The sequence below is a fragment of the Botrytis cinerea genome, chromosome 9 (assembly GCF_000143535.2).
Source record: "Botrytis cinerea B05.10 chromosome 9, complete sequence".
Taxonomy (NCBI): domain Eukaryota; kingdom Fungi; phylum Ascomycota; class Leotiomycetes; order Helotiales; family Sclerotiniaceae; genus Botrytis; species Botrytis cinerea.
Window position 1 is genome coordinate 231,355 of NC_037318.1, and position 12,379 is coordinate 243,733.

At 41.8% G+C, this 12,379-nt stretch overlaps 4 protein-coding genes across 6 annotated transcripts; 1 reads left to right on the forward strand and 3 right to left on the reverse strand.

The window, feature by feature from the left end:
* Positions 1-2,568: 2,568 nt before the first annotated feature.
* Positions 2,569-3,694, reverse strand: BCIN_09g00630 (hypothetical protein). 3 transcript variants are annotated; one of them, XM_001552627.2, is made up of 3 exons: positions 3,542-3,694; positions 3,352-3,444; positions 2,569-3,265 (listed from the first exon to the last, which is right to left on the reverse strand). In XM_001552627.2, the coding sequence occupies exons 1-3, from the start codon at positions 3,639-3,641 to the stop codon at positions 2,730-2,732; spliced, it is 729 nt and encodes a 242-aa protein (XP_001552677.1). In that variant the 5' UTR covers positions 3,642-3,694; the 3' UTR covers positions 2,569-2,729. The 3 variants fall into 3 exon arrangements, with proteins under 3 accessions (XP_001552677.1, XP_024550661.1, XP_024550662.1); XM_024694868.1 differs by having other exon boundaries at positions 3,352-3,450; XM_024694869.1 differs by having other exon boundaries at positions 3,352-3,450; positions 3,506-3,694.
* Positions 3,695-5,875: 2,181 nt separating this feature from the next.
* Positions 5,876-6,385, reverse strand: BCIN_09g00640 (hypothetical protein). The gene is made up of 2 exons (XM_024694870.1): positions 6,177-6,385; positions 5,876-6,113 (listed from the first exon to the last, which is right to left on the reverse strand). Exons 1-2 carry the CDS (start codon positions 6,355-6,357, stop codon positions 5,887-5,889), a joined length of 408 nt encoding a protein of 135 aa, XP_024550663.1. The 5' UTR covers positions 6,358-6,385; the 3' UTR covers positions 5,876-5,886.
* Positions 6,386-7,321: 936 nt separating this feature from the next.
* On the reverse strand, positions 7,322-9,287 carry Bccit3. Its single transcript, XM_024694871.1, has 5 exons — positions 9,122-9,287; positions 8,932-9,070; positions 8,693-8,877; positions 7,943-8,641; positions 7,322-7,892 (listed from the first exon to the last, which is right to left on the reverse strand). The coding sequence occupies exons 2-5, from the start codon at positions 8,977-8,979 to the stop codon at positions 7,403-7,405; spliced, it is 1,422 nt and encodes a 473-aa protein (XP_024550664.1). The 5' UTR covers positions 8,980-9,070; positions 9,122-9,287; the 3' UTR covers positions 7,322-7,402.
* A 158-nt stretch (positions 9,288-9,445) lies between these two features.
* On the forward strand, positions 9,446-11,562 carry Bcicl1. Its single transcript, XM_001552631.2, has 2 exons — positions 9,446-9,985; positions 10,041-11,562. Exons 1-2 carry the CDS (start codon positions 9,586-9,588, stop codon positions 11,429-11,431), a joined length of 1,791 nt encoding a protein of 596 aa, XP_001552681.1. The 5' UTR covers positions 9,446-9,585; the 3' UTR covers positions 11,432-11,562.
* Positions 11,563-12,379: the final 817 nt, after the last annotated feature.

Consider the following 12,379-nt stretch of genomic DNA (forward strand, 5'->3'; position numbering starts at 1 on the left):
GATGGATAGAGCCAGTGATATCCTTTGTCCAGATAAGATGGCAGATCTAATCCAATGCTTTAAGGTTAGACTGCAGTAGAATTCTAGAATCCAAGTCTAGAATCCTCACAGACCACTAGATTTTAGCTAAATATTAGGACGAGAAACTGACTTAGAAAATCCCCTAAAATCTTCCCTATTCATCCCATCTCCATCACCATCTTCCCCAGCTTTTCCTTTATTGTTTCTGAAACTGCCCTGCACGCTTGTTCTCAAGGTTAACGCCCTTCACGGTCATTTGTTCTTCCGTTTGGATTTTACGTTGATATTGTCAGTCTGACTCAGTCTACTTTCTGTGTCCGTACCAAAGAAGACACATATTTTGTGCTTCGTTCTCTGATTTGAAGCCCCGATTTGAAGCGCGATTAATTTCGCCCCATTCATCTCAATTTACTCAACTAGCAACAAATTCCCCTCTCTTGCCTGGCTTTTTTATTTGTAATTTCCATTGCCATCACAGTTTCTCAGCTATATATCACAAATTTGTCTGGACCTCTTCGAAATCATCATTGCATCTTCTCTCGGCGTTTTGCGTCTTTCCTTTGGCTCTTGTCCCGAACTGAGCAACCATTTTGTTCTTGTCGTTCTAACCCCAAAAAGTTGTTATCTCTGCGAGTTGTGAAGTCGATTGGTAGCCCACTAGTAGTGGTAATTCAGGCAATCACTCAAGGAGTTTGGGATACAAGCGTGTTATTGAGAGACCTATCATACTACAACCGAAGTGTAAAGTTCCATTTCGCGAAAAAGCAAATTGTAGACACACGATTTGCATTCAATTTTATGTATAGCTCACTCCTAGAATATGTTTAAAGAGATGGAACCGTACAGGTGAAATCATACGGATGAATACTCCCCGCAATTGGGTATACAACTATCTGTACATTCACCTCCTCCGCGCATTGTTTATATATCCAAACAAGAAGCCAAACAATTGTACCAAGACTGGCATACGTTTTGGCGTAGTGGTCTTGGTACTCGATTATTGATAAGTATTGCCCCAAATTCCCAGCCACATTTAATGAATTTGCTTACCTTACACTGGTTTCGGTGTTATAAACCGCACGATGAAGAGTCCCGTCTTCTAGGAGCAATCCTAGAAGTCAGGAGGGCCTGTTTCAACCGTTCTCCGAAACCAATTTAGTACCATACATTTATCACATGATTCTTGAACATCTGTTCAAATTTGCTTCACGGTTTAATCCCGTGATCACATGGTTCAATTCCATGACGATTGATAGTCTTCGGACATCAACAAACAATCTTTGGAAACCCACAATCTTCTTAAGAAGAAACCTTTTTTTTACATCATTCATAGCGTATGCGTACAAGGTCTAAATAAGAAGTTAATAAGAATGGTGCTGCATATAGATTTCGGGTAAACATGTCACTTACATAGGTATCCACATTCGAAACTAGTTTGCTATGTTTGCTGTGTTCCTCTACTAGGTATTTCCCTCACCATCAGCCTCTGAACGCTTGAGAGTGAATATTGGAAATTCTTGGAAAAAAGAGTTAGACCACAGATCTGGCGTATATATAATTTTTTCCATAATCATTATTCATGTAACTCCATAATTGCAGGAAATTTGTTGACAGTCTCCAAAGATGCATGTAGTAAAAGGTAGTAGTGGGTTGAAGGTCTTACTCGTAATGCAATAGTCTGATATTATTTCATATCGGATGCTGAAATCGATATAAGAAGGAGCTAGCTATCTAGATGAAATTAGTAAATATGGAAGCCATGTTGATGCAACCCGGATATCTACCCAAATTTGAATCTGAAAGTTCAGATCTTTTTTGAACTACCATAGGATCACAAATAAATTAACAGTTGAGATAACTTACCAGAAGTGATAACTCTAAGACAGTTCTCAGGCATGGCATTAGGGGAACGAGGGACCGCAATGAGGATTTGATGGCCGCCTTCGCGTAGGTAGTAATGGAATGTGTTTGAGTTTCTTAGAGCACACAAATAGTTTCAAAAATCATCACTTTTTTCATTTAAAACCTAGTGAGCTACTCTATGCTGTCGTCAGCTAGATGAAAGTATTGTTGAAACTTGAGATGTCGTTGAGCAGTTGGAAATTACATAATGTAATATTTTGTGGCTTGAGGTTCATAAAGAGCCCCACTTGCATGACCTAGTTATCTAAGATGAAAAAGTCTTTTAACGGCGACATGTCATCAATATATCTTGACTTACGCAGAATTCACTCGCGAATGACCATCAGTATATTTTTAGGTAGCTCTAGAAAAGCTTGAAAGCAGATGGTTTATAGTGCTAGGTTTTGGGAATTGTCGATAGATGATTCTGACTTTTTCGTGTTCTGTCTGCCTTTTTTATCATTGGCAGGGGGTCTCGGCCTAGTTAGTTGGTGTGTGGTAAGTGCCATACTTGACATGTAGAACATTTGGAAACTGGGCTGTTTGCGTTGCTTCGATAATGGCTTTTGCTCAGTGGCAGATGCTAGAGGTGAAGTTCTTAGCAACTGGCAAATGAGAATTTTTGTCCTTGCATATTAGATCAATTGTTAATATTCAGCATTTATTCAATGGCAACGAGCCGTGGAAGGGTCTGGAAAGTATATGCAGATGCTCAGGAATACAGAACCTTAGTGTCACATTTGTAAGCTTGGTCGATAACAAAAACTCGCTGTCTATCAAAGCTGCACGGATACCAGAGAATCTGATCATGACGGCTGGCCCTCCTTCATATTTACTCCGAAAGCAGCCCACTCGGTTCCATCGCTGTCATAAATGTCCAAGTCATATCCTACATCTACCATCTCCTCGTCATCATCATCCTCCACATCCTCTACCCCTTCATCATCGTATTCCATATATTCTTCCTCTTTATCATCACTATCAAGAAGCTCCTCTCCAAGAACCTCTGAAGGCCAATTGTCGACTATGTCAGCAGCGACATAACCCCCAAGGTTGTGACTGAGGCCAAATGCAGCTAAAGGAACACCAGTAAGCTCGCGAAAAATACTGCGGCGAGACAAACGTTCTTTTTGGTTTGGAACTCGACTTCTTTTGTGGTGACGACCACCGGTACGCCTTGCTGCGACGGCAGCGATTCTAGCGGGGAAGGCTTGTTGAGATGTAGTCGTGCTTGGCCGAGAGGAATTATCAGTTTGTGGGGCTTGGTTGCTTGAGGGAGCAACAAAGCTGCCAGTACCAGCAGTAGCACCGAAGGTTGATGTGGCAAGATTGCTGGCGGTAACTGTTTTGAAAATGTAATTAGCATATTGACATCAATTACACAACTTAGCGAGTCATGAAAAGAGGATTGAAAAAACCCAAATTTACCTCGAGGAAGAAACACCAATTGCTGTTGGACCGAGTGTTCGGAAGTAATGGCACCAGAGAACGAATATGCTGCGGCAGCGAAAGACCCTTGATCTAGAGCTGCGGAATAATTAGCACTTCTTTCAGTACTAGATAAAATTACAAAGAAACGAACTATGAAGCTTTGAACTGGAACGAGACTCAAATTTACCAGCTCGCGCGGCACGTCTCTTTTCTATAATGACCCTTTTTTCCTTCACGCCTTTTGCAGCGCGAAGCTGCTCCTGCCTTTCTTTCCCTGGATGTCCCATGATTTTATCGCTTTGTATTTTACGATTCGTGTGAATTTTAGGAGTGTGGGATCGTAAATTAGTGGTTTATGTTGAGGTTATAGGGGTTCAGAATTCGTGCCGCGGGGAAGATTGGGCAAGTTCGAGATATAGAACGCCGCACCGAAAACAATTCACTAGATAAACAAATCTTGTCACGTCAGTCAGAACGCGTGAACTTGTTTTGGACGCGTTTGGTAAACAATGTTATTTATTAATATTTTAGAGATCTTTATCAAAGTTTGCGACAATGACATGATAGTAACTCAAGTTGCAAGAAATTTTATACCATTCTATTAATTTGTCAACTTTATATCGGACGAAAATATGTCCGGTGCCAAATCGGCAATATCCTGAGTCTAATAATTGGCTGGTAGTTATGATATTTCTAAATGCACTTCAAAGTGGTAATAAATTTCATTACTTACCCATACGATTATTTTGATAGTGTTGTAAATGGTTCAGAGGAGAGATCAAAAGTAATCTCCACGTGGTGATGCAGGGAGACCTAAAGGGGTGAATCTCAACCGAGAGAAGTTGTGATATTGACAAGGGTAGAATTATTTAATAGAGGTGGTATATGCTTATGGTCTTCATACACAGACTAACTAGAGGAATAAGAAGGTGAGAATTCTTCTACGCATACTTCTGTATCCTTACGGACAATTGGGGTAGATTCACCGTGATAATACTTAGTAGAGGTATTTGATGCTAAATTGCTTGGTATATAACAATTAAATGGTAGCGACTGACACAGGGACAATGGCAACTCTCATCCTCGATCTATCCATAGCCTACTTCCTTGCTTCTATTACAGGAACCGCGAATCCAGTTGTTTGAACACTCGCAATAAGGCCAAAATGCTTGTTTCTGCTTATTTTCTGCTTTGGCCCCACGTCATTCTTTATCAAAAAGGTTAAAATCTGCGGAATCTCTTCAAAAGACCTAGTTTTGACCCGTGAATCGCCAAATTTGCTAGAGCTCCAGTGTCGAATGCTGTAAAGCTCGCTAATAATCAGGATATATGATGAGTAATCTGATCAATAGTCATTAAACATTTAATAAATTCATTTCTTATTGATCTATTTCACTTCCGTTGCCAGTCTCATAAACTCTATATCTACGAGTTGATACTTTCTGCAAGATGTTGCGCGACGGGACTAGACGGCTTAGTCATTGTATCCCGATTTACACTAGCTTAATGGCTTGGGGCTAATGATAGACGGACATCAATATAACCGCTAGAATTTTAGATTTAAAATTTTTAATTTTTCAAGGAAGGCGTAGACTTTGGCTACCAGCCGAAGTCTAATCAATGCTGTAAAAAACAATGCATACTCTATGAAAGCATCATAATAGAGCCCAAAGCTCCGTCACATTTTCCTGTATTATATCGTCGTTTGCGTTTCCATACTTAAATATTTTTCAAATAAACTGATATCATAAATTATCATAAGTTTATTGGCTGTAATCGACCGATTAAATGGGCATATACCATTTTTCCCTCGTCCATTTTCCACAGAAGTGGATATCCTACTATGCATACATCTATTTCAGCCAATATCATGTCCCGAACATGTAGGAAAGACTTTCTTGTCTTCTGGATCCAGTCTCCCAGTTCATTTTGCTTATAAACAACGGCCATTGATGTAAGAGCCATGCTTTGGTGCACCATTCCTCGCTGCTTACCGCGCCTCCCGTAATTTGGATACTCTGACCTAGCAGTAAAATCCTCAAATGAAGTGGATATTGCTTCAGGAAATCACTTTTTCATCTCTAGGCTCGCAATTAGTGCATCAGTAAATAAACTGAGCTACAAAGAAGTTGACTACAGCCTTGAAAAAGTGATTCTCCGCCGTGACTACTGGTGGTATATGACGGCAAAGTTGCTTTTACCGAAATTCAAAACGTAAAAGTGTTCTTAGGCCATGAGAAAGAAATGAATAAAATTTTGGAGCAAAAAATCCCGTCTACTTTCGTACCGGTCACTTTCATATCAGTATACTGAGTTATGGCGGTTTCTTAATAGAGTAGCATGTACTGCTAAATTTTGAATTGTGAATGCGAGAAGAAATAATGAAGATGCATGCTTGAAAACACAGAGCTAGCCCCTTATTAGTGCCTTTAAGCTTTGTTCCTAGCCTTCATAACTAAAGATTAATCATGAGCTAACTTCTGCTCATTGTGTTGATACCTGTTGTAAACCCCCTCTCACTCCTTTCATCCTCTACTTATGCTGATCGGCAGCGTTTTCTTGCTTGAGATCCAGATTCATCTCCATCTTCTTTCTCACACGCTTCTCATTTCGTTGCTTGATTGCTTCTTTTCTTTTCTTCTCAGCCTCTGGATTTATGCTCAATTTTTTTAGCATTCTTATGATCTTCCGGTCAGCTCTTCGCTTTTGATTCTTTTGGAGGCGTTCCAGACGTTCTTTTTGGATTTTGGCTGATTGTTCTTGACCAGACATGCATTTAGCTATCGAAAGAATTTTCATAATTGGGGGGGAATCTTCCTTACCTTTACTAAGCCGCTTGCCGCGTGTAAGTTTCTTGCCTGCTCCCTGAGCTGTAACTATTAATTCGTTAGCTTGCGATATGTTGTGGTTTGGGAGCAGAGCTTGACAGCGAAAACGAGGAGACCACGCAGCATTTTCCACAATTGCGGCCAGAGCCTTGCCCTTATTTCGTGGGGGTGACATTGAGTTGATTTTTTTTTAATACAGATGTTTGTCTGCTTATAAAAATTATGGGATATTTTCTGTGGTGTAGTAGAGAATATGAGTTTGACTTTTTCTTTCTGTAATATCGGGGTTAGAAAATTGTCTAATAAATCAAAAGTTGGTAAAAGCATGCAGCAAGCTTATCAGAAGTGCCGTACTGTTCCAGAATTCTTGTCATGAGCGCAAATAAAGAGTCGTATATGTCATTGCATGCAAGAACAGGACAATAAAGTGAAGTTCAAACCGTGATATACAGTACAAAGTTGTAGACTTACCAGTGAATAATAGCTAAAAATCACTTCAAAAGAAACAAAAAAAGGATGCAAGAAGTTTCCGATTAACCAGCACCCACAGAGAACTATCACTGTCGTACGTGATTACGCACTTCATCTCATAGAACCTAGGCAGGCTCTGAAACGGGAAATTATGTAGGAATTGAAACCTCATAGCGGACATCTTCCCGTGAGTCTCCGAGTCCACATAGCACCATGCTACCGTTAAGCTAGGCTCTCGTACTGCGCTTAAACTCCAATTGAGAATTTGCACAGACGAGCACAAGTAGTGGTGTGTTTAAGCGAGATTTTTTCGTATCGCTCAACAAACTTTGGTCGAACTGCATTTGTTTAATGCTCAAGATTGCTACATAAATAAAGGTATTTATTCTACCAAGTGAGACTGAGAACCGAGAATACTTAGAACGATCTCGAACCTATCTGCGTTCTTGATGTCCTATCTTATATTAGATTAGCTATATCGTAGTTCTCGGTTGACTTGCGCTTTGATTAGGTTCTCCTTGTTATCTACCTCCGTAGAGAACAAGAATTTCATTGAACATTAACGATACGTGTGTATTAACTGTATTAATCGTCTGCATTTCCGCCAAATCGAATTCCATATCACCCTTATCTGATTGAAAATCTACGGGTCAGCAATCACAAATAAGTGCCTATAATTTCTTGGAAATTTTTATTAATTTATTGAAATCATCTATTTTACAACCCGTAATGCTTTTTATAGCCCAGATCTATTTCGCTAACTTTAATAATCCCTCCAAATTAATACTCTTAGGTCTCTCAATAGGCAATCCCAAAGCTCTATCCCAGATCAATTGTGCCAAAGGCCCCAACCCTCTACTAACACCAAACGTCGCTGTATAGTAGAGTGTCTCATGGAAACCATAATGATGGAACAAAACACCGGAAGAAGAATCTACGTTCGGATGCGGATTTTTCGTTTTTCCATGAATTTTTAAAATTTCAGGGGCTATTTCAGAATTCTTCTTCACAAGTTGGAAGACGGGATCTTTAGCAATCTCTGGCCGTGAAGAGGCATAGTCCATTAGAGCTTCGAAACGGGGATCTGGTTTACGAAGAACAGCGTGACCGTAGCCTGGAACAACGCGACCCGATTTGAGGGTTGACCAGAGGTAGTCAGATACGTCTTTGTCGGTGAATTTGGTTCCGACATGCTCTTGCATTTGTAAAATCCATCTAAGAACTTCCTGTGCGGCCAGACTATGAACAGTTAGTAATTGTGACTTCACTTAAACGCTTTGACTACACACCCGTGAAGAGGTCCAGCAAGACCTTGTAGACCAGCACTGTAACTTAAGAAGGGATCGCTCAAAGCACTTCCGACCAAATGAGTGGTATGTGCTGAAACATTTCCACCTTCGTGATCACCGTGAAGAGCCAAGTATAACCTCAGTAAATCTTGGAAGTTCTCATTCTTCTTGCCCCCCTTACCGAGCATGGCAGCAAAATTGTAGGACCAATCTTGTTCCAGATCAACCTGAGCAGGGAGAGCTCCACCACCTCCGTAAGAGTTTTGGTAGATCTTAGCAGCAATAACTGGAAGTTTTGCCAAAAGAGATATGCTATCATCGAAAGTTGGCTCCCAATAATCAGCTTTGTTGACCCCCTTCTCATACGACTTGGCAAATTTCGATGTGTGTGAGAGTGCTGAAACAGCCATCGCAAATTGAGTCATTGGATGCAGATCCTTTGGGAAGTTATCTAGCATCTTATTGACAAAGTCCGGAAGTGCCGCTTGTTCTGCCAATTCCTTGGAGAATTGTCTAACTTGGGATGTAGAAGGGATCTGGCCGGTCAAAAGCAGCCAGAACATGGCTTCTGGAAGCATCTCTGTACCACTTTTTCCTTTTGGGAGCTCTTTCTGACAGTCCTTGATAGTTCTGCCATGGAATCTAATTCCTTCATCGGCATCCAAAACTGATCCTTCCCATACCATGGCTTTTAATCCTCTATTATATCATTAGTGTCGTTTATGCTACGTCGGGCCGAATTTATCGTACCTCATTCCACCAATTGTGTTCTCGATTTTAACCTCGCCGATAACTTTGTTGCCATTTGCCTTGACTTTCTTCAACAACTCACGCTTTGCAGGAATGCACTCCTTGAAGGTAGCTTTGAGATCTGGCTCGGACGATGTAGCATAATTTCGATGAGCTGGGAGGGCGAAGGTACGAACACTGGCAGGCTATAAAGATATCAGTATTAGCATGAAATAGCCAATCGGAAAGAGAAGCCATACTCGCAAAGATCTCAAAGCCTGCGACGCAGTTCTGCCGTTCATCGCCATAACGTCGGATGTATATGTTGGTTGTGGAGCTCGGATGGGGTAAATCGTGGGGCAGATCCGTGGGGTAAACTCAATTCAAATGTCGATATCACTTGAATGGTCAGTAATGGAACAAGCGATAGATGATTTCTATACAACTCACATTGGAGGAACGTCTCAACGCGGGATTGAAGTAAGATGTAAAATGAAACCAAGGTACCACCAAGAACCTAAGGAAGATATAAGGGATGACATTCCAGATCATCGGTAGCTTATGCCGAGGATAAACGGAGCACATTAGGACAAGACATCATTGACGAATCGCATTCTGTGGATTGTGACTAGTAAAGACACTGGTGTGGTTCAATGGAGTGGATAAATGGCTAGACCGGCATTTACACCGATGTGTGTTTTGATTTTATCACACCAGGGGTGTAATTATAATAAAGTATCTCGGCCTTATCGATTGATCATCAAACAAACAACCGAACGAAACCGAAGATACATACATAATGTGCCCCGATGACGGTATAGCATGAATGGTTCCTGATTGCTCAGCGGCATAGGTAAGAGCAGGTATAAGTTATCCCTCTGTTGAAGATCCCATTTCAAGGAGAACAGCCCAAAATGTTTCGCAGAATTGCTTATGTGGCGCCCCGCAGAGCTTTGTCTGCAAGAAGTTCAATCATTACTGTTCGTCATTTATCTACCTCTGGCTATAGGATGTCCAGCTTGAAAGCTCTCAATGACCCAATATCGAGACCTCTAGCATCGGACTCATTCCAGCTCGTGCCGGAATCGCAGAAAGCTGGTGCGGCCGAGGATGAATTATACGAACAACAAATTAAGGAAGTGGAAACGTGGTGGAATAGTCCAAGATATGAAGGAATCAAAAGACCATATTCTGCGGCAGATGTTGTCTCGAAACGTGGGAGTCAGCAGCAATCGTACCCAAGCTCCGTCATGGCGAGGAAACTATTCAATTTGATTAAAGAGAGAGAGGCGAATGGAAAGCCAATACATACAAGTAAGATGAAATCCGAGGCTCCGAGCTTGGAAGACATATGCTAATAGATTCATAGTGGGTGCTATTGACCCTGTACAAATGACCCAGCAAGCTGCGAACCAGGAAGTCTTGTATATCTCCGGATGGGCATGTTCTTCTGTACTTACGACCACGAATGAGGTGTCTCCAGATTTCGGCGATTACCCTTACAATACCGTACCGAATCAAGTGCAACGATTGGCAAAAGCGCAGTCAATGCACGATCGAAAACAATGGGATGCTAGAAGGAAGCTGAGTAAGGAAGAAAGGGCAAAGACACCATATACCGACTATCTTAGACCAATTATCGCAGACGGAGACACAGGGCATGGCGGACTTTCGGCTGTTCTGAAGCTTGCCAAGCTTTTCGCGGAGAACGGAGCTGCTGCTGTACACTTCGAGGATCAAATGCATGGTGGAAAGAAGTGCGGACATCTTGCTGGCAAAGTTTTAGTGCCCGTCGGAGAGCACATCAATCGCTTGGTGGCTGCAAGATTCCAATGGGATGTTATGGGCTCTGAAAACTTGGTAATTGCACGAACAGACTCCGAAAGCGGAAAGCTTCTCAGTAGTGCGATTGATGTGCGAGATCATGAATTCATCAAAGGCGTCGCGGAAGACGGTATCGAATCATTGGCGGAGACTTTGCAAGCCATGGAATTGGCAGGAGCTACAGGCGCCGAGATTGATATTTTCGAAGCCGAATGGGTGAAGAAAACGGAACTCATGACGTGTGATGAAGCCGTTGTCAAGCAACTGAAGGAGCAAGGTGTCTCGGAGTCAAGTATCAACGGGTACCTTGAAGCTACTAAGAAAGACAGAGACATGTCGATCACGAAACGAAAGGATTTGGCTACAAAGTACAGCAAGACCCCAATCATATTCAATATTGATATACCACGAACACGAGAAGGTTTCTACCATTACAAGGCTGGTATGGAAGCCGCTACGAAGCGAGCGATTCAATACGCACCATATGCTGACCTCTTGTGGGTTGAAACCGGAGACCCCAACGTCAAAAATGCAGCAAACTTCTCCGGCGAGATTCGTGCCAAATACCCAGGTAAAGGGCTAGTCTACAATCTTTCTCCTTCATTTAACTGGATGGGCCATGGTTTCACTGATGAAACCTTGAAATCATTCATTTGGGATATCGCAAAGCATGGATTCGTGCTACAATTGATCTCGCTCGCCGGACTTCATTCTACGGCAACAATCACCAGCGAATTATCAAAAGCGTTCAAGGATGAGGGTATGCTCGCATATGTCAACCTGATCCAGAGGAGAGAAAAAGAGCTAGGTGTAGATGTATTGACACACCAAAAATGGAGCGGTGCATCATATATAGATGGCATTTTAGGTGCTATCCAGAGTGGTAGTAGCAGTAGCAAGAGTATGGGCGACGGGAATACCGAAGGCCAGTTTTAAGTATACAGAAATAATAATACCCGAAGATGACTTTTTTCCTGTCTACCTGCACTTTTTAATACCCTTCTACGATAAGTCCGGAAGGCCCACGTTTTGGTTGCATTTGCGATGGTGAAATACCAGTCAACTCAGACGAAACCCTTTTGCTTTTGAATCGACTTGAGCTCAATCAAGTGAGGCACGGGTGTCAGGTTAAAATCAAAATTGTCTTTACTTATTATTTGAGCGCTCATTCAGAACTCTCCGCGCAAGTATTCGCACACATATCCAGCCTGAAATGCCTTCTCTGAGCGGTGTCAAGTTTGACGCATTAGGGATTCTGTCGAATTTCTTATGTCTGTTCGGGAATGTCCTGTAACAAAGAGACATAAGCTTTGGAATACACAGTTTACATACTATGTTTGATTATTTGATTTCGTCGGAGTCTCAACCTGGATGTTTATTTTCGAGAACGTTGAATACACGCGATGAATTTTAGATTCCAAAGAGATGCCCTATTCGTCTGGAGCACTTTCTACATTTTGATAAAGGGAACGAAGAGAAAATGTCCTGAGCTCTTTATGGCAAAGTATCCAGTGAAAAACTCAATCATTGAGTGATACGTGAAGATGATGGAGGAGAGAGGGTCGTTGTGGGGAATAGGATGGCTTCGGGGGTGCACCTGGGTCCTAGTCAAGCAGATACCCCGCAGCTTACAATTCAACAGAACGCTACGATGCAACTTGAGTCCGAAAAATTTCCTATCAATCAAAATTTTATGATGTCTCAATGCCATTTCCATACGGGTATACAACGCAGGCTCTCTATGATCAAATTATTTCTAGTCCTCCGCCCTCTCATCCGATGCTCGCAGATGATCCCCGCAATTAATGCCAAGTACTTACCCCACGTTTTGGTTATTCTCATGCATATGTTTGGCAGTAAAGTTAAATTGTGCGGCACTACAAA